Here is a 25,405-nt window from a genome sequence, read left to right on the forward strand (position 1 = left end):
TGGTGCACAAATTGCTATTTTTAGTTAAGGATATAATTGTAATTATTTTAAAATTAGATCTTCTTAAGCTCTTTGGCAGTTTCATCTTCTTTTCATGGCTTTTTTTCTTTTCCACTGAACAATTAGGCTTGAGAATTCGAAATGACACTAATGATATTTTTCAGGCCAAGTTTTATACAAATAGAAACTTGTGTGGAATTCTATGGGATGTAAAAAGGTTCAACAGCATTCACTTGAAGTGCTCTGCAAAAATTGTTGACTGTTTACCTTGTCTTTCTACTGCATCCATAGTTCTCTTTCACAGGAAATGCTGACTAGCGTAGCTGAAAGGAGAACTTAACTAGAAATGTGAAAATCCACATTTTATTGTAACAAGGTTAATTTTGTAATATTGTAAAGCCTTCCCTTAGTCTTATGTAACTGCAGAGATGTACCGTATACCATTTGTTTTGCTGTTAATAAGGCACGATGCAGTAAGAGTACGTTTTATGCCTAGTGGGTACTTCCCTGCACTTTGCCCAACAAAAAAGTGTGTGGGGAAGACAGGTGTGCTCTTTAAGCTGTCTTTGCTTTTGAGAAACCAGTTAGAGATGACATGCCTTGGACGAAAGCCACAACAGCACGGTGAACCAACAGGGAATCCTCAAAAATGATCTATCTTGAAATCTGTAGGGATCAAGTAACACCCATGTGGTGATCAACATGAGTTAGTGCTCCTTTTCTGTCTGTGTATTGTACGTGATCTTGAAACCATACTCTTTAAATTAGATTATTATGCTGAAGCTAAATGAGGAGAACCCAAGTTCACCTGAACACCAGTTTTATGCTGAATAGCATTACACAAAATGCTCAGAGTGAGCACTTCAGGTCTGTTTAAGTCCTGACATCCAATAAGGCATTTTATGCACCTTTGATGCATTCACTCTTTGTACCGTATTGTTGTAATGCCTAGAAACTCCAGCCGAGATCAAGGGTCCAATGTGCTTAGCACTGTATTGATGCCTAAGCAGAAAATCCCTGCCTCTTAGCTTACAGTTTAAATAGACAAGCTGACAAAGGGCAGGAGAAAAAATGGATTCACAGAGACAAAATGATTGACTCAGCATCGCACAGAAAGACTAAAGCAAAGGTGGAAATAGGCCCCCACAGCTGCTAGTTCAGACTGCCTCTCACTGATTGACTTTGAGTTTACACTGAGTCCTGCAATGATTTTTCATTTTGTGAGTTAGAACAGGAGTGATATTTTAATAAATATACATATCTGTACATGTGTAAATACACAAATATATAAATCTGTTTCAGACTGGAGGGGAGCTGCGTGAAAATAGCAGGAATGCAAAAAGCTATTGTAAAAAATATATCCTTGTTAAGGGCGTAGAACTGAGTGGAATCTTTACTGGAATCACTCTACTTCCATTAGCATCTTCTAGTATGCGTTGTGTTTTCTGTAGGTGCTCAGAAGAGTTTACGCTGCTTCTTTCTAATATTGCAGCTATGCTGAAGAGACAGTGATTCTTCAGGGTATGTTCTGTCATCTGCTGACTTGAGCTTATTGTTACCTGAAGTGAGGTTCTTTAAATTTAATTGCAGAGAATCTGTTCCTTTTTTATGAAGTGACCACCTGAATCTAACACAAAAAATACCTGGGTTTGAGAGGAAAATGTTACTCATAACAATTTGGGAGAATGTTTTGTTGCTTAGATTCAGGGAAATCCTTCAAATGATCAGTGAAGTACTTTACTGTAAGCTAGATCTCTTTAACAATTTTTTCTACTCATGATATCTCTGTATTGCTTAAAAAACACTTAGAGATGTAGCTGTCATGGAAATAGACCTATTAGTAAGCAAGCTTCTGTTATCTTATTTTCTTCCTGAGTTACAGTCACACTGCAAGAAAATAAGTAAGTTTTACTCATCTGGTCTTGGAAGGATGACATGGCTTGCCATTACAGAGGGAATTTTGAGACCAGTTTGCTGTCAGAAACTTTCATTTGTTTATTTCAACTTAATGTTTTGATGCTTTAACACTTAATGTCAGTGCCTGGTGTTGGTGTTGTCCAGCCTGTCCTGAGTTGTAATAACACTTGCATACTCTGTTCTCCTGACTCACTGCCTAGTCAGAAATGATGTGCTATGTGGGATATCATGTTAATAGACAAACTTTTAAATTTAGGTTGTACTTAATTAAATTCTGCTCTGCAGAAATGTCTGTTTCAAGCTGTGTTGGTGTTATTTTTGCCTTCAGTTCCGAAGAAGAGAAATAGAAGGGTGATTGTTTTCTGTATGGATTAGTTGATTCTCCCTCTATGAAGAACTTTTGGTTCTCTCACCATTTTCCACTCCTTTACTTGTTTCTGTAACTGACTGGAAATCTACTGAAACATCAAGTGATGCTATCTTCCTTACAGAAAAGTTTCCCTGCAGTGTCTCTCTCTGCTACAACTTATAGGATACATTAAAAATAACTCAGGTTTTGAAGCAGTTTCTCAGTTGGTGTGAAATTCATCTTTTCCCTGTCATGAATTCCCTGTTGTGACTGGAAACTCCTCTGAGTTGGTAGTAGTGTGAGCTTTGTATTCATTTGCTGGTGGTACATCCCATCTTAGCTCTAGCTTTAGGGAACACTTGTGGAGAAGTTAAAATGACTTAAAAGGAAATGGAGTCAATCAGAAGACTGTAAGGCAGGTAATGAATGGCAAGCCTTATGTTTCCTCCATGAAGTGGAAGATCAATCAACAAATCGGTGGGCGTCAAAGCTTACATAGCACCAAAGGATAGAAAGTTTATGCCGAGTTGATGGGGGTGAGAAACTGTAATGCTGAGACCTGCCAGATGTGGTGTGGACAGAGTGGGACACTGAGAGTGTCATGAAAGAGCAGAGAAATGCATGCTGAGCCTGGTTTATTGGAAAGTGATGTTTGGTGTGAAGGAGTCGTTGAAGATGACTGAAGATGTCTTTTGAGCAAGAATAAATTCCTGGAAAGCTGGGTAGTGCTTAAGCATTGCTCACTGCTTGTCCTCCCCGTATCTGAGAGTGCAAGGTGTTCTGGCTGTTTTTCTGTGCCTTTTTGCCTTTCTTGTTTTTCCTCTGTTTCTGAGCATGGGTGCATCTTGCCTCTCCAGTCAGCCCTAATTTCTTTGTAAGGGATCCTTTCTGCTGCTACGCACGAAAGTTTCCCCTTTTTCCTGAAGCCTTTGGGGACACCTCTCCCACTGTGGTCTCCTTCCCACCCCCTCAGTCTAGTTGCAAACACACCCTTGCTTCTTATATGATGTGAATGACTGGAGGTTTACTGCTCACTTCTTCAGTGTTGCTGGGCAAACTGCACATTTTTCTGAAATGGGAAAGCACATGGGAAAGACTCCCCTTGCATCCCATGTCTTGTACATATATATTCCTCCCTCTTCTCTCCTTTTATCAATGTATGGGGCACCTATGCTTTGACTTCAGTGTTTGAGTGGATGGGAGTCTTCCACCCTGCCCTTTCCCCTGGTGTGTAGCAGTGCTCTTCAACTTCTGACTGCACCTTGCTGTGTGTCTGTGCCTTTCTGTTGCTGCTTATACCTGCCCTAGGGGAGCATTATTGGCAGGGGGGCCCTCGCTGGCACACTAATGTGTGAATAGTTTCTGTGCTTTTCTTCTCATCTCCTTTCTTCCCTTCTCTTTCCCTCTCTCAATGGTGTGTCCAGAAAAGGAAGTCGAGCTCCAGTGTGCATTTGATGGTGAGCACCTCCCGTAAGCTGCCTGCGATTCGTGCGTCCGCCATTCTCATGCCATGCACGCTCGGCTTGTGCTCATCACCCTACATAGCATGTCTGTGCAGGGGGGAGGTGGCGGGGAGTCATTGTGCTCTGAAAAGTCCATGTCCTCACTAAAAGGGCTCTGTGATCGTCTGGCCCCCGGCCAGTCACACAGTTCCCATTTTGTGTGGAAAATCCGCTGCTGGAAATGCAGTTCGACCTTGCCTGCTGTCAGTGTCTGATTGGAGTGTGAAATAAAAAAGGCAGCTGTTCTCCTGGGCTCAGCAGGGCAGGTGTGTGCCTGGCCTGGACATGGGGCTTTGTCATTCTGTTGCAGAGGTGCCAAAAAGAAAAGCAGGTGCTTTGCCTGGTACTGGTGCAGTCATCCTTGTTGGGAGCCCTGCAGTGTAGAACAAACTGGGAGTCGCTCCAAATGTGGCAGAGATTGATGGGGCTCTACTGTACAGATGAAATATGTGGGCACAGCACTGCCAGGCAGCTCAGAGCTGCTGGTCACTTTTTTTTGTTTGTTTTGTTTTGGTTTGGTTTTTTTTAGCATTCTTATTGGAAAGGTTTTCAGAGCGTTTATAATCCCGAACTTCCTTTTGTTTTGATCTCGTTTTATGTATCCCAGCATGACCAAATACCCAGTAACTACGTCCCCTGTCTTATTCATTTTGTTTTTCATCCATCCAGATGTTTGACATCTTTAGAATATGTTACAAAAGTAGTCAGATCTACTCTGAAGGAAGCAAAGAGAAAATTGGCCAGTGCCATATTGTAAGGGCTCATATACAGCCTGTTAGATAACGCCTGTGTCTGTACACTGAGGTATTAACAGTGACTGAAGTACAAAATTAGTGATGGCATTGTCTCCTTTAGACTGAAGAAGAACAGAAAATATTTCTTGCTACTGCAGATGGGAACAGGAACGCTGTAGTAATGAGAAGGCAGAACGATTTCTACGTTGTTGTCTGGAAGATACTTCCCCTCTTCCTCCTTCAGTTAGGAGGCTGCAGAGCCTTAAGACTCTGCAAACACAAAATGTAATCCCTAAGTACTGCTTGGAAAATCTGATGCTTGTATCATGCTTTTCACCAGCCCTGCCTTTATGAACTACCAGGGCAGGAGTTCTTTGTACTTTTCTAGCTTTGCCTATCTGCCCACTGCCAGCAGGAGTTAAATTCCCTCTGCGTGTTGTTTTAAAGCAGTTGGGGATATATAAACCTTGTAAGTGTCAGCCGTAGAAAACTTAGAAGCAGTGAAGGTGACTAAATAACCAGAGACAGCCCGTGTATCAGTACTTACATTCTTTAGTTTGCCAGAAGTGTGTGTCCCTAGCGATATGATCACTGGTCTGTTTTCTTTCTCTTGCACCCTGTGTTGTTTGTGCCTGTCTTGTCTGTCTCTTGTCTAGCTCAGGAAACATTGCCAAATGCTGTGCCAAAACTAATAGTGTTACATGGATCTTCAGAAAGGCCTGACACCTTTTTAGGTGAATTGGCCTCTTCTAACTTGAGCTGTGCTGCTGTGAATTACCAAGGATCACAGCCTGCCCAGTGACACTGGGAAAAAGGGATAAGAGCTGGCTGTTTACCCTGGGCTTGGGGTCAGACATACCAGACTTTTCCACTGGAGGGCAGCTGGCTAGAAAGCCAGAATACCCAAGTATGTGTGGAAAACTCAGTGCATCAGATACCTCTATCAGAGAAAGAACTATGAAGTGTGTTTAGTCTTTTACCTCTTATTCTCTTGGGACTCTGTTGTGGTGTAGAATACTATGTGAATGGCAGATATACTACTTGTCTGGCAAATATGATGCTCTTTTTCTGTCACTGGACAGGGAAGAGTATGATGGATGAACTGAACGCTCAGTGCAGTTTGGAGGGCAGGCTACATGTTCTGGGTGCGTGTGGATTTGTGCTTTGTAAGGTGACATCCCACACCTACAAAGCTGCTATATTAACTTTTTTCTCCAGAACAGTGGCTTTCCAGATGTTTTTTCTATTTGATCTCACGTATAAAGCATTTTTGTATGCCTTCTTTGATGCTAACTTTATCTTTTCATCCCAGTGAACTAAGAAAAATAAATTGTGCTTTGCTCGCTGCAAGAAGTTTGGAAGTTAGATCTCTGTGTTAGGATCACTGGTTTTGAAGACATACAGGAACTTCAGTGGACCCAAGCATTGCCATGAAATAGATTGGGATTCATTTTTACAGGTCCATCTGTTCCTCTCTTATACTCACAGCAGCCTGTCATCTCTTGTGCCACCAGGCTGCAAATAACATGTTGGAAGGAAAGCTGTTGGAAGGCCAAAGTCTTAGGATAATGTGAGATTGTATAGAAAGAGGCAATAAATAATTTGAAAAGTATTTCTCCTTTCTTAGTTTTGGGGAATGAGTATGTCACATGTTCTTTTTTTTCCCTATTAACTTTTAAAGCCCTCGTTACTGTCTCCCCCTCTCACTTACCACGCTTTCCACCTACCCCATCATCCTTTTCTTTGCCCTCTCTTCATCTCCTAAAGGGATAGCTAAGCCAAAATACGCTGCTTGTGAAGGAAAACTGAAGTATTAGTGGTCTGTATGAATTTTCAGCCTCAAGCTCTTTCTCTAGTTGACTTAATCAAACTTTTGGCAGATGTTTTCCAACTCAGCATTTGACTTGTGCATTCTTTGTGCTTGAGACTGGGTAATGATGCCTTGTTTTGCAGTGTGAGTGCATTCCTCAAGAATGGTGGAATAAAGAGCAACTGCAATAAGGTCACTTTGCTGTTTGAGCTCAGCTCCAGTCACCCTCACTTGTTGACCAAGGAGTTTGAGTGAGGCTCTTGTAGTGCTTATTTTGAGATTGTTGCTGGTATCTGACAGTAAGAGTGCTATACACCTGGTGTAGGGGTTATGCAGCAGTATAAACTGTGGGCTTACATCTCCTAAAAACGACTGGATTTATGTGCCAGGAAACATGTTGTAGTGGGCACAGGTTCTTCCTTGAAGCAAAGTTTGTTCATTCCCAACTGCACTGACATACATTATAGTGGGACATTTCTTTGCAACAAGCCAGTGACTACCTCACTGTTGTGCTGTGTGAATGCAGGAAGCAGAAACTCTATTCTTAACCACAGCTACAAGGAACAGAAGAGGAAAAAGATGAAAAAACTACTGGGTGCCATCCAGAGAACTTGCTGCTTGGGGAGTTGCAAAGACTTTTCCTTGTGGGCATTCCCCTCACTTTTCCATATTTTGGCCCTATAAGTTTCTGTAATTCAGGACTCAGCAAGGGCACAATGCACCATACCTCACCTTTTCTCTACCTTTTCTAGAGGGACCATGTGTTTTCTTACATAAGTAGTTTCTCTGGGAGATTCAGCATCATTGCATATTTAGGACTGTTTCTGGGCACTTTGGTACTTCTCAGTCACAACTCCCATTTGTCCCTTGTTTGAGGCAGCACATTGGCAGTTGTGCTTCTGTCACTTTTGTAGTCTTTCTCTTGGGGACTGCTGTCATTTCCCATTCTTCTTCACCAGATATTTTTGTCAGCGCTCCTTCCAAGATTCCCCCCTATCCCTTTAGGCTGCTGCCTTTTCCCCTTCTATTTTCCTTCCTTATAGCTCTAGCAGTCCATGCACATTTGGGGTTTGATACTTCCCTTGAAACATCTGTTGCCTCTGAGGTAAGGATGATGTCCAAGCAGTCTGGGCAGAACTCCTCCTTCCTCACTCTTCTTGTCTGAGATGGTGGGGAGGGGTGGGTGTGAAGACACGGTTGGAGTTGAAGCAATGCTGTTTTTATCTTGCTGTCCTTGCCCAGCAGGAGAACTAAAAACATGTTTTTCTGTCACAGCCACAGAGCAACAACAAAACCAGTATAGTAAGCACTGCAAAAGAAACACCCCCAGTGCAGACGTCCATGGTATCTTCCCCAACGGCTTTTTTTTTCCTGTTTGTTTTAATTTTGACTCTGTCCTGTTCCCTTCACTCCTTCCCCCCACCCCGAGTGCTGCTTGTGCTGCTTTTTCAGCTTGTGTTTTGGCTTTGTTCTGTCTGTGTCCCTGTGCTGCTGTGGGTACTGGTCACAGCCTCACAGGCTTTGGGGTGGGGGTGCTGAGCAGAGCTGTGGTGGGATGTGAGGATTGCAGCTTGCCTGGACTTCCCCTTGTGCCATCCCTGTATAGTTCTGTGTCCCGTTCAGCTGGTCCTGCTGGCTTTGGGGAGGCTGGTTTGGAAGAAGAGAGCGGCCCAGCTCTATCCACTCTCCAACATCTAGAGAGTTGAGGATGGACTTCAGGACACCACAGAAGAAAAGGGCAAAGGGTATTCAGGCGAGGCCTTAGACAGTCTGTTTGGCCTACTCTGTTGTGTGCTTGATCCTCTGCAGCTAACTGGCTTGCTGGGCTAGCATTTTCTGTTTGACAGGCAGTGTACAGCAGGCTTCATAGGGTGCCCTTTGCCTAGTGCAGTTAATGATGCAGCACAGTGTGCTCTCATCAGCACATTGGGAGATCAGCAGTGAAATGAGTGATAGAGTTGTGTGGGTTAGTGTACATCACTGCACCAACACAGTCCTGGTGCCCTTGCTGAGCCACCCTGCCAGAGAGATGGCAGCTGAAGGAAATGGTGCAGGATCCTGAAGCCTTGTCCTGGTAGTGAAGGGATGAGCAGTAACTAGTTAGCACCTATTGGCCTGTAGCTGCTCTTTGCTGTGTGTCACTGGAGAGTTGGATTTGGCAATTCTTTGGAGGGTGGAATGGTGGGATTTGATGTTCTTATTGTTTGTTATAGGGCAAAGGGTTCTTGGGACACTTCATAATTTTCTTCTCTCCCTTCACTGGCTCTGTTCGTTATGGTTTTGATACTGAAGGAACCTTTCTAAATTATTAATTATGATTATTGAAATTGGATCCCACCGTAGAGACTTGTAGACAAACGAGCCTTTTTTTTCAGTCCAGTTCCCTTAGCAACTCCTGATGAAAGGCATCTATGTGGTCTGGCTTACCCTTGTTTGATAAGGAAATTATGAATGTCCCTTTTTAAGGACAGGACACCCGGCATACTTTCCCAAAACCTAGGAGACAAAGGCCCCAGCCCAGTATTACCCTGCATTCACCTTCTGAATCGTTATCCAGTGAAGACACTGCTGAGTCATCATTACCTGATGAACAGCCACAGAGGGCTGGCTGTTGTGCTGCTGTCTGGCATCTGTGCCAGTCTTCTTCTCCGGAGGCAAATTGGGGATTGGGGTAATTGCAGGGAGTGCTGGGGGCTTTGTCTCCTTGTGACTGTAGCTTTTAGGATAGTGTCTCTCTTCTGAAAACCTTCTGTGCAGGAAGTGTGTGCGCGTGCACGCAAGCATATGTTGCTGTTTGGAATTTGTGGTTTGATTTTTATGTCAGTCACCTTTTCTCCACTTACTGGGGAGTGAAAGCAAATGAGAGAATGCATGGGAGCTGGAGTTTAATGATTCTTCCATCCTTTCCTAGGAGCCTCAAACAACTGTTGTCCATAATGCTACAGATGGCATAAAGGTAAGGGATGGGAGTGTTGCCAGAGAAACTTTTCTCTGACATTCTCACCTTTGTGTGTCTGCCTTTCTGGTGTTTGGTTTGTAGCATGGTCCTGCTGGCAGTAGACTGGGAGAGTTGTGTCGTGTGGATGTAGATCTCTAGAAGAGCCTGAGTAGGGACAACAGTTCAAATATCATCATCTCTTTTCTACAGTGGTGTGTAACCACCACTTTTAGGTGGACTGGGTGAGAAGATAAGATACAGGTGCTCATGCATATATTTCTTCAGGAAAGAAATATATATATATATATATATATATATATATCTGTTCCTTTGAGAAAAGCTAAGGAAGGACTCCTAAGCTCTTGTGGCTATTCTTCTTCCAAAGAGAAGCAACTCCCATTTGATCTCACTTGACAGAGTTTGGTTACTTCTGTTCTTATAAAAATTCTGCGTGGATGGCTTGAACTTGCTTCTACGTGCAGAAGTTTAGCAGTGATGCTATCAAGTTTTGCTTAATATTTGGCCTGCTTTCATCCAAATCTTCGCTGTGTCATCCTGGCTCTGCCACTCTTGCCTATGTGTTTACGCTTTCCCTACCTTCCTTTACCAAAAAAAAATTGAAAATCAAATTATTTCCTAACTCCTGACTGCTGATGCCTGGTAATGCTCTGTTCTGCCATGCAGGGTTCTACAGAGAGCTGTAACACCACAACTGAAGATGAGGATCTGAAAGGTAGGTGTTTTGCCTGTAACTTCCAATACAGTTAAGTGCAGGCAGGGATTCCTGGAGATTTGATCATTGCACTGAACTGTCTTCCCATGTTTCTGTATGTGACTCAGTTCATAAATTCGCAGTGACATTGCCATTCCTGTCACAGTGGGCAGTATGCTGGGGAAGCAGTTAACTTGGCCTCTGCGAGATACAAACCCTTTTTGTCCTGAACTAATTTGTTTTTGTCTCAGATTTAGAGATTTGCTTGAAAATTTCATGATCTGTTCATCTCCAGTCCATTTCTAGGCATGGAAAATCTCTGCTAGTCTCTCAAGGTTTGGAATCTGTGCTTTTTATGATTCCCTGCAGGTTACAGGGAGTTGAAACCTCTCACTTGAGAAAGAAGCAGTCTCCCTTCTTGCCTCTTTCTGGGAACCTTTTTAGTGATGCGCACACACCTTTCTTTCCCCCGGCCCTCCTCTTTGGGTCTCTCTATTTTTGCTTCAGAGACAAAGATGGTAGCCTGTTGTCTGAACTGAAGTGATTTCTCATATCCCTGATGGAGATGCTGGTAGAGGAAGAGATTAAGAAGAGATTTCATGCCTTTCAGTGATCACATCATAAATATTTTGTGCTTATAAAACTCTCTAGATGAAGGAGCTCTGTGTCCCTTATCTGCTAGTGTTGTTCTAGCAGCTGTCTTTATCCTGACCTCCATAAAGAAGGAAGACGGGAAGGAAGTTTTCCAGAATGAGCAGGTTTAGAATGGGTGAATGCAGTTGGCAGATATGGTATTAGTTTGTTTTTAGGCAGAGGCATCCCTGTTCTCTCTGTAGTCAATCAGACTACAGTATCCAGGGAAAAATGAAAGCTGGCCCTGTGGTGTAGCAGCAATGTCACCTCAGTCAGCAGGGCTAGTTCCTGCTGCTTTTCCTGCAGCTTGTCACAAGCTGCTATCTTCTCTTCTGAGGAGTCATAGGGAGCAGAAATGTATGCTGGTGCCTGAATGAGCTATACAATACCAGTTGTTTCAAATGAGACCTGACTTCAAAATAGCATAGTAGCGTAATAACATAGCAGCCTCTCACCTTTTTGCCAGAGTAGTCTGTGGTTTAAGAACCCAGCTTTGAGGGAAGAGAACTGGATGGTTTCTGTAGCGTGGTGATGAATCTGGTTTACCTAATCTCTGCTGCATATCTGCCCAGAATAGAAAATTGTCTAGAACCTCCTGTCCTTTGGAAGCTTGCGTTCAGGAGAGTTTCCATACTGGATCCATCTGAGCCAATGGGTGTCCTGCAAGACAGGAATATGAATGCTGTGAAGAGAGTGAGGCTAGGAGGGGGAGCAAGGGCAGCTGGCCAGGACTAAATCTACGAAGAATTATATAGGACTGCATTGCTGCAAATCAAAACAGATTTGGCAGAGGTTAGAATATATTATGATCTTAATAGAAAGGAATATTTGAAAGGTAGTTGGGTGGGAACGAACTCGCACAGTAATGCTTTGTGCTATGGCCAGTTCTATCTGGTAATTTTAGTGCTTCACTTTATAGTAGTATTCCTTTTCCAGTCCTGCCCCTCCCCGTTTTAAGTAAAGCAAGCACTCAAGCAAGATTAAATGCACCAAAAGCTTTGATGTGTTGGAGCTCAGCATTCTGCATAGCCATGACTCTGGAAACAGGGAAGATCTCATGCAGTTCTGCTTCTGACCTTTTATTTTCAATAGACACAGGTTATGCAGATCTATTCTGTGTTGTAGGAGACATTGTGCTACATCAGTGACAGTTGCCTCGGGGCTGTGTTATTTCCACTGTGGTGGGGCTGAAGGGAGCAGCCCCTCGTGTCTATATAAATTGCACAGCAGTTCCATGTTGTAAAGCTGTCTTCTTGGCTTTGCCCTGAAGGATACTCCTGCATGTTTTGTGCCAGCATTGTGGTTTCTTTAATGTTCTCCTATTTCCTTTCTCTTTTTTTATTTACTGAACTTGCGTGTTTTGTTTGTGTTTGTGTTTTAATTCCCTGCCATGCTAGCTCCCCCTCTCTCCACCGGGGACGGCAGCTCAGTGCTTGAAGGACGGAGGCACAGTGAGAGCAAAACACAGACTGAGTCCATGCAGTCCCAGCTTTCTCTCTGTTTCTCAGCCAGTAAGTCCAGGGGTGCAGTGCTCCACAGCATCTTTTCCCCACCCCTCCCTCCTACCTTTCCTGTTTCTCCTTCCCCAAGAACTTTCCTTTCCTCGACTTCCTTCCAGAATGTTGATATGTTTTTTTTTCATTTTCAGTACTCTAGAATAAAAAGAAATCATCTCCCTTCCTGCAAAATACCCTCTTTCACACTCTGAAAACTTCCAAACCCTTCCCTCCCTTTTTGAAAAGACAGAACATCATCTTGGCCAATTCCATTCCCTTGCTTCCATCTAGGTGAGATGTGGACTTCTCGGGAGATATGCTGCCTCTCGGGGTCTCCTCGGGGGAATCCCTGCACATCTGGCTTTCCTGTTCTGTAGGTGGGCCAGCAGAGCAGTTCTGCTGCAGGGCACATGAGGCTGAGTTCAGTCTCACTTGGCACGAGCTTGGGAGCTCCCTGGCCAAGGGTGATGCTCAGGAAGAACAGTGTGAGTGAATAGCAGTTGTTGATTCCTGCATCAGTTGTGTTCTGGAAGAGATGTGGCTGCTGCAAGGCCCTCCAGCATTTCTAAACCCACCATCAGGTGCTCAGAATGAAAATCTGTTGATAGTGTTGGCTCCGAGGGACATCTCTCTCTGCAGTGCTTTACATTGCACTGTGGTGCTCAGTTGCTGGTACCATGGTTGGTCAGTCAGCTGTGGTGCCTCTTGCATGGTCCCTCCCGAACCGGCTGCCTCTGTGAGAGGAGCCTGTGGTTGAAAAGCTCTGCACACAGGGTGTGCACAAGCTGGTAGGTTGGAGAAGGATGCACATGGTGTTCCCAGCCTCCCTCCTACAAACACACCTTACTTGTTGCCTGTTGAACTCTGTGGTGGGAGGTTTTTTTGCTGTGAGTTGGGAACATTGGGACTGTTTGGTTCTGCTCAGGTCAGTCTGGGGAGGGAGGACCAGTTGTGTTCTTCTGTCTCCTCCTGCCATCCTTCCATGTTTTCCTGCACACAGCACCCATGTCTCATGTGGTGCAGCAGTTAGAGCCTCTCTGAGTTATTTTTGAAGTAGCTGTAAGAATGTCACACTGCTGGTTTGTGAGGCACAGTGGGAAGGAAAGGTGTTTTGCTGAGCCAGAATGGAAGGGAAATGATCTCTTCTCGATTCCTTTTTGCTGTGAAGTGCCCTTGCTGTTTCCTTATTACCTCACTCCTCCTGTCCACTGGCTCTGTTCGGTGTCCTGGGGAGCACCATCTCCCTGCTCACCCCTCTTCCCGAGTGAGATTTGCAGTGATGGGGTGCTCTGCTGCCTTTCCCTTTGCTCGCATCTCCTACTCACCCTCGTGCTGCTCTGTCTCACCTGGTGTTCCTGCTCTCCTCAGCCCTCCACCCGCAGCACCACGGTGCCCGCTGAGCTCCCGGGGCTCTGCTGCTCGAGGTGTCTCGGAGCAGCGCCCACGGCTGAGCTAGCAGAGCTGGCTGGGCTGCAGGAGTCTGCGTGCCCTCGGGCTGGGGCTGTGTGTGCGTTTGTACTTCTTTGTTGGTTTTGCTTTCTGGTTTACGTTTGTTTGTTTATTATTGTAATGCTTACGTTTGTTTTGCAGCTACACAGTCTTGTGAAGAGAAGCTTCTTGCCTGGGACAGCCCAGGGCAGACATTGGAGTTAGAGCGTGCTCGGTCGGAGCCCTTGCTAACTCCAGTAGTTCCCTTTGTACTTAACAGTGCACCGTGTAAGTTAGCAGCCGGGTAGCAGTAGTGGAGTAGTACAACTAACGCTAGTCACCTTCGTTGTGAAGTATTCCTCCTCTCCCCCACCTCCGGGCCCCCTCGGGACAGGCGGCTGCTAGGAGCCGGCGAGACGCACGGCCGCTCGCAGCGGGCGGGGAAGGGGCCGGGCCGGGCCGGGAGGCGGCATGGCTCGCTCCGCACACGGCCGCCCGTAGGCGGCGCTCCCGCCCGCCGCGCCCGGGACTGTAGGAAGCGGCGGCGGCCGCAGGGGGGCGCCGCGGGGCCGGGTGGGTCGGCGCTCTCCCGCCGCCCCGTGGGGAGCCCGGCTGCGCGCTGCGCCTTCTGATGGGGCCTCGGCTACCTGAGAGCTGCTGCGGCAGCTCCAGCCGGCTGCTGTGGCCGGTCATCCCGTGAGGCTACCCAGCAGAGCAAAAGGCTGCCCCCTGTCGCGCTTTCCTGCTGGTGTGTGCTTGATTGCTTCTGTGCCCTGCTGCTGTGTGAATTAGGAGGCCCCAGGACTCATAGCAAGCAGCAGGTGTGAATGCCTTCCTGCCCGAAAGCCTGGGGCACCATTCCTTGGAAAGCGTGGCTCACCCTCCTTGTGTCAACTCCAGCTCGGGACATGTAGTGAAAGCAAGCTGATGAGCATGGTCTGATGGCATGGTGTGGCTGAAGAGTAGGGAAACGCAGCTGTGTGGCAGCGTTTGGGAAGCAGGTGCCAATCTTCCTGGGATGAGGAGCACACAGGGGCTGTGATCTGCAGGTTTTGTCCCACGTGGAACGTTTCCTATAGGCCCTGCCTTCAGGTACTGCACGCATCTGGTTGTGCTCTGCGTGGGAAGGGCTGCAATGCACAGGCCTGCTTCATGGGGAAATGGTTCCAGATGAGAGGCTTTGTAAAAATGTTTTTCCCAATAGACATAGCCCACCGTATCCTTTTAACCCATTCTTTCTGTGTCATTTTTTGTGTGCAAATATATATGGTCCAAGCGGCAAAACTAGCTCTTTAGCATCATGAACCAGCTGTCCCCTATCCAGGGTGTTTCTGTGTCTAACTCAAAAGTATGGTCCTCTTAGTGGATTTTCAGAGTGGATGCAGACACTTTTCGTAGCCAATGTGATTACCATCTTGATGATCTTCCACTGCACTTCTCTCTCAGAGCTGGAGCGATAGGCACACATGGATAAAGTTTCAGGGCGGAGGGAATTCAGTGTAGCATCTAGTAACTAGAGTGAAATTCAGCTTCCCTGACTGGGGCATCCAAAGATGGCAGGTTGGACTCCAACATCATGCTCCTGCTGGTAGGCATCTGAGATACCTCGGGTGAGACTTCCAAAGGTGCTTGCTTCTTTAAGGGCCTGCAGGAGAGAAGCCAAGTGACTAGTTCCATGTCAGACACCTGCAATTTAGATTCCTAAAGGCATTCTACTTTTGATGGTAGGAATTGTAAATTATTTGATAACAGCAAACATAATGATAGAGCATTTTTTTAGATGTTTGTACACTGTGCAGTATATACTACCTCATGGGAAACTGTGGGAAGTCTGAAGAGCTGTTGGACGTGCATACAGTTATAGAACTCAAGTTCTGTTATTTGGCAGGGCCAAACCAAACTTTATAGCATTAAGGACTTGTGGTATGGGAGGGGAGATGGAAAAAATTCAAAGGGAATGGGGCCTCCTCTCAGCTATAGGAGACCAAGAGAAGAGAGTGCACAGGTGCTGAATCAGCAGAAGGCAGCTAGCCACCTGTCTTCACTTGCACAGTATGCTGAGTTGGGTTAATGGCAGTGCCATCCTTGCACTGAAAAGAGCTCTGCTATAGGGATCTGCCTGAGGAGCAGAATGCATATCAGTATACACCTAGGATCTGTTTGTCCAATCCATCCATCCTGCTGCAGTTGTCTTTCTAGCTTGTGGGAATCATCCCTACATGTCCCAATTGTTTGTTTGCAGCATTCACAGTAGCTGAGGTATTGGTGATGGTGATGGGCAGGTTGCTGGAAGACTTTTCCAATTGGTCTGGTCTGCCTGGTGGCCATTTGTGTATGGCTGCAATGGTGATGGGTTTCCACATCTTAAGCTGCCAGACAGATGGTTCACATTGGCAAGTTTACTAGTCAGAATCCTGGAAGCACACAGAGCTGTCATTCAGGAGACACCTCTGGTTCAAATTCTTCTAGAAAGGCTTGTCTTGTGCACATTACATCTTTATTTCCTTTCTCCCTGCACTATAGGATCACCATTCCCCTATCATACCACTGCCCCTCTACTCTCATATGGATGGCTGTTGTTACTGCATATCTCCAGAGTGCAGGGAGCAGCCTATGACCTATGAGATCTAGACTAATGGTGCTCTGCAAATAGCTTGTAGGAAGCACCCACTAACCTCATATTCCCATTTAAGTCTTATGCGTAGTTAAATTGCTCTTTCTTCCTTGTTCACAGTGCGTAAACAAGAAATTATTAAGATAACAGAGCAGCTGATAGAAGCCATCAACAATGGAGACTTTGATGCTTATACGTAAGTACTTCGTGGTTTGTGCTTTTCTGACAGGTGGTGTGCAAGTTATGTTTCGACTCCTGGATATGAGTAAGGAATCACACAGGGACAGTAAAAAGTGTTGCATATTGTAGCCTTTCTTATTCGTAGTTAAGATGTAGTAGAGTTGTCTGAGAATAAAATACAGGTTTGTATACCAGAAAAGTAGATGCTTGCTTTGTGTGAAGTGCTGACTAGCACCAACCCTGTATTGCTGCAGTACCCCATCATCCAGGCACTTACTCCTCAGAGTAGTGAAATTGTCAGGTGCATGCGGGGTGCAGCTCACATACCATACTAATACTTCACTGTGTAAATGGGCACAAATGGAGGCTCTAAGGCTGTGCTGTTTTTCTTTGCAGAAAAATCTGTGATCCTGGTTTGACCTCATTTGAACCTGAAGCACTGGGTAACCTGGTTGAAGGAATGGATTTCCATAAGTTTTACTTTGAGAATTGTGAGTGGGTAGATTTGGTAACACTATCAGCCTTCTCTCTAATTTTCCCTTATTTCACTTTTTGGGGGAAAATTGCTCATGTTTATTCTGACCATCAGAACCAGAAAGCACTTGGTTGTGCATGGACTGTGATGCATTTATAAGAGATAGCATGCTTTCCCTCAAAGTCTTTTCCACCAACAATTTCTATGCTCCCAAATCTCTTCACTGTAGGCATATGATTTGCCTGGTTCAAATTATTTAAAAGCATGGAGAACAGGAGCTTGTGGCACCAGATTTGCTACTGATCTGAAATGGAAAAGAATGATCATATTTAAAAAATATATATATATATATATCTGTATGTTTGAGATAGATAGACTGAATAGTCAAACATGAAAATAATCATACACAAATTACTGATGTGTTAACTTGGAGTTCCCTAGGCAGTTTCTGATCTCTAATATCTAATGAACCCCTGAAATGGATACAAGGATCACTTTGCCAGCCTGGGACAGTAAGAGTGGATTTGCCTCCCTTTCTGGGTGTCTCCACAAGATGAGAACTGAAATGTAATTTGTTTTATTTTGAGAAGTGAATCAAGGCGTTCAGTGTTTGAAATTCCAAGTGCTCCAAGTGTGCAGAGACTTTGTCTCTTTCAGAAGCCTGTACTAGAGTAAGTTTTACATTTTTCTGAGACCTGTTTGTATTTACTGCAGACCTAGCTTATAGATTTCCTGATCATTTACTCTCTTGCAACAATGTTCTGGTAATTAAAACAGCATTTCCTGTAACTGAGGAAGCAGCAGTTTTGATATCGAGAGTAACAAGTATCCTTTACAGAAGTGAGAGCAAGGAGAACGGGGGATTCTAGGCAATAGTAAGGGCTCAGTTCCAAAGGAAAAGGATTGGTGCTAGGAAAAAGAATTGGAAAGGCTTGGATTTTTACCTGGAAAATGATGAGCAATTTTCGTTGTATCCCCAAACCAAGCTGGAGGTGAGTAGACTACAGAAGATGATGGATGGGAGGGGAGCTGTTCCTCTCTCGGTGGTAAAATTCAGCTGATGGTTTTGCATGTTCTGCCAGTACTGTCGAAGAACAGCAAGCCAATACACACCACCATCCTGAACCCCCACGTCCATGTCATTGGTGAAGATGCTGCGTGCATCGCGTATATCCGCCTGACTCAGTACATTGACGGCCAAGGCCGGCCCCGCACCACGCAGTCCGAAGAGACGCGCGTCTGGCACCGCCGAGATGGCAAGTGGCTGAATGTCCACTACCACTGCTCTGGAGCCCCTGCAGCACCTCTCCAGTGAGGATCACACACAGGTACGGGCTATCAGGGTGAGAGTGTCGTGCACACACCAAGGGTGCTCTGTGTGGGAATTCACTGCCATGCGCCTTGACTATTCAGTGATATTTAGCTGACTGAAAGAGAATTGTTTTCAGTTGTCTGTAGGCTAATAACTTACACTGCTCTGTGAAAGCCCTGTCCTCTGTATTCAGGAGGGTTATCTGCCACTCTTAACAAACTGGAGCTGTGTGCCAGACGTTGTCCCTGAGCATAGCGTTGTACCTATAGTGCTTCCTCAGCTCTGTGCTCAGACCACAGTTAACGGTCCTGCCCTGCAGACCAGAGAGGAAAAGCATCATGTGGTGTGCACGGTTCTTCTGTTTCCTAGCTATCAGAGATCTGCTTTCTATACTACAGAAAGGACTCTTGTTTGGTTGCTGTGGCATAGTGGTTTCTCTTATTCAGATGTACGTAATCTTTCTGCCTCTTTTCACTGTATGCTGAAGTTTATGTCGCATTTGTTTTTAAACACCTAAGTTTCCTAATCTTAGCAACTTTTTTACTAATGATTTTCTATTTAAGAGCAAAGGGAAAACAAACAAAAAAACCCAACTCCCATACTTGATAAGGAAGCTTTTCTAAATGCGGTCATTTGAGAATGAGCCACTCTAGTATAGTTTTGGGTTCTAGTTCACTGCCTAGAGCAATTTTTATTCTTACGTGTTGTGACGGATTGAACCCTACTGATGGCAGTGGAAAAAGTGTGGACTATCACAAGCAAATTGCAGAGATCACAGATGGAATTTAGAAAGTAACAGCCAGTCTGGATGTGCTACAAGCAGGGAAGCTTTCAAGAGAGCTGAATTTTCAGGTAGTCAGACAATTAGAAGACTAAAGCCTTTGGAATGAGAAAAAAATAACTTATTTACATCATTTTTCATCATAGAAATGTTGAGGAAGGCTCCTATCATAGATTTAATCTACTGCAAAGTATCAAAAAAGATGCAGAACAGATCAGGATATAAAGGACATTACATTGTAGACATTAAGAAAATCCAGGGATCTAAGTATTGAAGACTTTAAAATTGTAATTACTGTAGTTCTTCTATTCAAGGCAAAAGCCAATTGGAAATGAGGCAGAAACTTTTCCTCAGGACCAGACTTTTTATCAGTCCTTTGGGAAAATTTCTTCAACTTCTGTCATACATCACTATGAGTTGGTAGATCCAGATCTGCTCTAGTCAAGCAATTCATTTTAGCAGGCAGCTATTTTATTAGCATACTGAGTCACCTGGAAAGGAAAATATGTTCCTCTTGTCTTCATAGCTCTCCAGATGAGCCCGTCTGTTTTAGGAAGAGTTTCTCCCTGCACCAAGTAATTAGCCTACAGAAAAACTTGTTTTATGAATTGTGCACAGCTAACATTTGACTTTCTTTCCTTTCATCTTCTGTCCTGTTCTCCCCTCTCCTTTCTGGGTGGATGCTACCTCTTCATGACTGCAGCAACTTGAGGAGATACTCAGCTGGAGGGCAATATCTTCTTAGCAAGCAGCTCTGGAGTGCCTGAGTGACAGCAATGGTCATGTCTGTTTTGACATTAATAAATAAATAAATAAAAATTACAAACAGGCAGCAGCCAAATGCACGAAACCCTGCATGCATCTGATGCTCCAGGCGCTGCCTTTCTGTTGTTTTCCATGGATCCATCGTGTCTGTTTCTGCTGTACGAAGGTGTTTTTAAATCTTAAAAAAAAAAAAAAAAAAAAGACATGTTGTTTGTATAAAATAATTAAAAAACAGGAGTAATGCTAATTAAATGACAGATTATCCAACGTGCCCCCTCCCCCAGGGCTAAGAAAATGGCAGCAGCTGGAACATCTTTCTGAAATGAAGTGAGGGGGAAAGCAAAAGTGAAGGAGAGAGAGAGAGAGGGAGAGAAAAAAAGAAGGCGGCTTGAGCAGCGGATGGCTGAACTGTGTTCTACAAAGCCCAGTGGAAGTTAACATCGCGTTCAGGCTGAACTGTGACTTCAGTCAGTGAGCGGTGGCGTGGAGACCCCAGAGGAGCCAGAGTGAAGGCTGGGGCTCGTGAGCGAGGAGGCGCTTCTCTTCGCATTGCCCAGCAGACTGACTTCAGCCTGAGTTTCTTACGTTTCTGCACAGCCAGAACGCCACGGAAAGCTGGTTGCTCGGCTGCTGGATCCCAAAATAGACTTTTTTTTTTAAAGAAACAAAACGGGATGGTGATTTAAAACTAATGGTGGAAGTAGGGATTAAAGAAAATGGATTTAAGTGAATATAATTTAGATAGAAGCTTGCTCTTCAGAGATGTAAGTCCTAGGAACAGCTACTACCTGGCTAGACGTGGAGACTTGAAGCCAGCTTATTTAATTTAACAACAACAACAAACAAAACAAAAAAAAAAAAAGGAAAAAAAATGCATTGCATTAAGAGCAGAAGTTTCAGAGGAAAGAGGGTATATGTCTGGGATTTTCTATTTTTTTTTTTTTTTTTCCTTTCTAGTAGCATAGTTGGGATCCACAGTGCTGCAGAACACGTGTTCCTTAGGAAGCAGACAAGAAACTTAGTGTTACGTTCTTCATGAAGACTTGCACATACACTCCTATACGAGGCATAAATAGCGTGTGTTTTTTATACTGAAATGTATGCACCCATAGAATTAAAGGGGTTACCTGGCCTCCTGTTTGATTTGTTTGATCTCCGATGAAAATAGCAGTGGGAGCCAGCAGCCCCAGCCAGGTGCTTCTCCCCACCACTATAACCCATCTGATGTTTGTAAGTGTCATGTTTCCTAGTGTTTATTTGGATAATTTTTCTATTTTTTACAGTGATGTTGTAACACAGAAACTATCAGATCAGAACCTCAAACCGTAGCTGTAGGACTCCAGGCCACCTCCTGGTGCTGCCTCTGGTTGTTAGAGGATACCTCATGAAGCAGAGGGGAAAGGGAATTAGCACATGTGATCTGATGTTTGTCCTTTGGGCCAAGTCATCTTCCTTTCTTTTCTTTGCTGGAAAGGGAGTCCGTTTCCTTTGTTCACTGCATAGGGAATGTGGAATTGTTTTGTTGATCTTACCAAGAACTGATCCTAGCCCCAAGAAGTAAATTACCTTTCTGGTGGACCCTTTCAGTAACAGAGTTTGTCTTGACCAAGGGGAAGGACAGGCTTATTCATTATTTACAGAATCTGAGATGGACTATTACTGAATTTCTGTCTACCCCTCATCATTTTTTGTGGATCTTTGAAGGAAATTAACGTGATTGCATTGACAGCTTATGAAATGTGAGGCAACCTCTGCACAGACTACGGGACAGAAGAAAGCTAATTTGGAATTTTAATCCTATTTAACAGAATGCAGGAAATAAAAGCTGTTGCACAAAGTGGGGCTGTCTCCCCCAGATTGCTGTCTGCTCCCTATTTCAGAGAGGTGCTATGCCACACCAGGGTTGGATCAGATAACCTGTTAGGCAGGAGAAGACCATGCGCATCTCTCAGGTTTGTCTGAACAAATACTCTTCTCTTCCTCCCTCCACCACCCCAGGGAGGACTGTGGGGCTTGAACGCACAGGGAGCAAACATGAGGTGTTAATATTTCAAAACATTTTAAAGACAGCACTAAGCCAATGAGTGAAGTGGAAAAATGAAAAGCCGGGATATTTTATTCAGATATTTTTTTTAAGTCACGAGAGCGCAAACAGGAGATTACAATTATGCCATTTAAAAGGATAAATACAAAACATTATGCATGCCTTCTTTAGGTCTGATCTTCCTTGTCTCTTTACCTGATGATTATTATTAAGAAAAAGAAAACCCTGTGTATTAAGTATCTGCATCTTTCAGAGAAGATTTAAAAAGAAAAGAACTCTCGGGTTTCTTGGTTTTGCACAGTCTTGGAGACAAACTCTCTTTTGTTTTCTTTTTGTTTGTTTTGTTTCCTTTTAAGTTAATGAGAACCCTAGCTTGGTATGGCCATTATCAAACACAGCTGTACACCTTTAGCATTCTTAATGTTCTCTTATGGGGCTAATATAAGCATCTATATAATATATATTATAAATATCACATTTTAAACAGGAAATGGAAGGCATTTGATGCAGAATTTTTGCATGATATAGAAATAACTAAAGTTAGCTAGTGTTTGTTTGTTTGGTCTGAATGTTGGTAGAACCTTCATAGCTTTGTTACAATGAAACCTTGAACTGAAGATATTTAATAAAATAACATTTAAACAGTGCGCAGTTTTTGAGTGTCACATTTTTTGTTTTAACCATGGGACTTCTGGTGTAAAAATCATTTTTAAAAAGAGCTATTTTACACGTCAGTAAATAATGTGTTTAGAAACTACCATATTTAAAAAGAAAAAGGTAAGTGATGCTGTAACTGAAAGGAAAAGGTGATGGCATTATTTAAAGCTAAGGGCCAGGAGAGCCTATGCAAATGAACTTCAGAATATTTCCCTGATGGACCAGGGAATAATAGGGAAGTGTTGTTCTGGCCATGATAGCCTAGCCTAGCTGTGCTGTTACCTCCTTTCTTGGTCTGTGTTTTCCTCGCCTGTATTTCAGCCTTTTTGTGGAAGAAATGTCTCACCTTTGGGTTTGCCTGATGTAGATGTACTGATGCAAGCTGCTCGGCAGCCCTAGGTCTACTAACTGTCCTATTTATTTCGTGTTCTAGAATGGGCCCCTGCAGAGCCACCTGCTCCAGCAGTGCAAGGGGTTTGCAGAGCAGAAGTTGTTTGGATTTCAGCTGCTGGCTTTGCTCCTCTCAGACCTTCACTACCTTGGCCTTTTCCTTCAGTTTCGTTTCCAGCCTCATGCTGCTCAGGCTGCTTGTGCAAGAGCAGACAGGTGCCTTCTGCCTGGAGTTACCCTATCCCTGCTAGTGCCACATACTGCCACAGCTGCCCCTTCCCACCCTGAGATTGCCAGGGCTGCACTGCCTGCTTGCGTGCAGGCTGCTCTGAGCCCAGGTGGCAGGTGCAGGCCTGGCCCTATAGGTCATGCTGGTGAACCACTTTGGTGGGCAGGGGCTGCCTGGCCTGTCATAGGAAGGGAGCTTCGTGCCTTGAAACCCCTCAAAGTGCTGCAGATGCCTGGTAAGTCAGTTGGTACTGCTTGAGGAGGTGATTGCTTTTCCTGCACGAAGAAACTGGAGGAAAATTGTCCTTAGTTTGAAGGGAGGTGAGACTTTCGCAGCCTGCTTAAGTGGGATGAGGCCATCTGCTCATGGCCAGCAGGTAAGCTCCTGCTGTTGCAGTTAATTTTATCTGGTGATCTCAGAAGAGGTGTTGCGGTACAATTCAATATGCAGTAGGAAAAGATATACAGTTAGTGATAAATTTCTATGCTTTTTGTAGCTCTTTTAACGAGGACGAGCCATTGACTCACTGCTACTGAAAGCTGCACAACAGGCAGGCTGGTTTTAGGTTCTGCTGGAGCCTAGGTTGGGTTTGGTGATCCCTGTGGGTCCCTTCCAACTCAGGATGTTCTGTGATTCTGTCAAGAATATTCATGTAGTGTATACTGAGCTTTTCAGCATATTTATGAGACATAAATATATTAATAAAGATTATGCTGTTCAAGTTGCACTGTATATGCCTTCACCTCCTGCAATTGCTCTATTAGTTGTCTTGGATGAGGGCTCAAAAAATGTGCCAATTTGATAAATTCTGTTCAGAAAGGATTCTTGTCTTGCTTTCATTTGTCACGGAGGGGATTGGGAATGGCTCAGATCTGCAGTTTCACACTTCTAGCATTAGAGCCTGAGGCTGCAAAGTTGTCACAAATTTGTTTTCCAGTATACCATGCCTGATTGGAGTCTACTCGTCCTCTTGGATAGCATCTGCCATCTTCCTAGCTAAGAGAAGCATGTGAGCACAGTTTCCCCATCTCCCCTTTCTCACAGACCTATAATTAACACATGGAGTGACTGATTATGCTGTGAAAGACCAATGACCAATGGTAGCTTTTACTGCTGCTTAAACCAGATGTCCCTTTAAGCCAGGACTGACCTGCTGTCACTTGCTGGGCTAGTAGAATATGTTTTGGCAGGATTCTGTTGTGCTGTGCTATGCATGAGAGCAGGAGAGAAGCACAAGCAGAACTAGACCTCAAGTGTGCATAACCTTTCCATTCTGTGATTGAAACTATCACCCTTTCCTCACATATAACTGATAATCTGCACAAATGGAGGGAGTGTTAGGCTAGCAAGCAGGAGGCCTGCAATCTGTTTCTGGTTTTGCTGTGGCTCTGCAGGGAGACTGGAGAGAACCTCACCATGTGCTGATAACGGGGCTGACCCTTGTAGAAAGCCAGATCACTGACTGGCAGTGATGGAGAGCAGCTGGGTGGTATTGCTGCTACACTTCACAGGCTGCATTTTTCTTTCCCCTAGGACTGTGCAAGGTTTAGAACTGCAGGGTAGTGCACCTGGAATGATTGTTTATTTGAGTTTGGAACTGATTTATTTTAGAGCTGGGAAAGGTGGTCCTTGGGGCCACTTAAAGCGGCTTGAGTGGAGGATTATGAATCTTTCCCCGGAGATGTGAAAATGCCTCACCTGCAGAGCCCTGCCGGCCAGTAAGGAACAGGAATTTATTGGTGTGTAGCATCACAGAATTGTAAGTAATTTTTTTATACTTAATTTGTAGAGGAAAAAAAAACAAATCACATTTTGTGCTTTTTGTAGCAACCTGGCCATAGTGGAAGGATGCAGGAAATTTTGTCAATACAATGTCAGTCTGAAGTTTCCTGATGCCATGCTGGGGTACCCTAAAGAAGTCAGTATTACTTACCTCTCCCCCACGTTTCTGTGGAGAAGTGCAGTGTTTGTACCATGCAGGCTACAAGCTGCTTGAGGGACTTCACTCGCCCAGGCAGTGTTGCTCTGCTCCAGGGGGCACTTATTGGTTTGTCACTGCACGTTTAGAAGCTTAAACAAAAAAGCTACTGCATTAAGACTATGTTCTATGTGTACCTTGTTTGAAATTCATCCCCTTGGATTTATTGTATTTTTCTTGTATTTCCCTGCACTGGGAAATTAAAGTCCATGGATTTCTTTATTGCAATGAAATGAAGAATGAGGTCAATCTGAAGAGATGGATGGCAAACAATTTACAGGCAGAACGCGTCCTTCTTGGGGAGGTGGTCTGAACTGTGAGATAGTCCCAATGTTTTTAAGAATCTTCAGCAGATTCCACCCTTGTTCATCCTATGATAGTATTAATGCTGACATAATTTAAATAATCATAGGTCAGCAAGTTTGAATGCCTGATTTGCTGTAGATATACAATGTCCATAA

At 44.3% G+C, this 25,405-nt stretch overlaps 1 protein-coding gene across 29 annotated transcripts in view; it reads left to right on the forward strand.

Annotated features, from left to right (window-relative positions):
* The window catches only part of LOC125693507 (calcium/calmodulin-dependent protein kinase type II subunit gamma), a 761,290-nt gene extending 738,953 nt beyond the window's left edge, over positions 1-22,337 (forward strand). For 4 of the 29 annotated variants that reach the window (XM_048945554.1, XM_048945553.1, XM_048945563.1 and 1 more), the window contains 10 exons: positions 3,691-3,723; positions 7,588-7,656; positions 9,224-9,268; positions 9,935-9,983; positions 11,993-12,106; positions 13,682-13,807; positions 16,254-16,329; positions 16,710-16,804; positions 17,871-18,116; positions 19,585-22,337. In XM_048945554.1, coding sequence (XP_048801511.1) covers positions 3,691-3,723; positions 7,588-7,656; positions 9,224-9,268; positions 9,935-9,983; positions 11,993-12,106; positions 13,682-13,807; positions 16,254-16,329; positions 16,710-16,804; positions 17,871-18,103 — 840 coding nt within the window. In that variant the 3' untranslated portion in view covers positions 18,104-18,116; positions 19,585-22,337. The remainder of the gene's footprint in view (positions 1-3,690; positions 3,724-7,587; positions 7,657-9,223; positions 9,269-9,934; positions 9,984-11,992; positions 12,107-13,681; positions 13,808-16,253; positions 16,330-16,709; positions 16,805-17,870; positions 18,117-19,584) is intronic. The other 25 variants (XM_048945557.1, XM_048945561.1, XM_048945560.1 and 22 more) reach the window with 23 other exon arrangements.
* Positions 22,338-25,405: the final 3,068 nt, after the last annotated feature.

This window comes from Lagopus muta, chromosome 5 (genome assembly GCF_023343835.1).
Source record: "Lagopus muta isolate bLagMut1 chromosome 5, bLagMut1 primary, whole genome shotgun sequence".
In the NCBI taxonomy this organism is placed as follows: Eukaryota; Metazoa; Chordata; class Aves; order Galliformes; family Phasianidae; genus Lagopus; species Lagopus muta.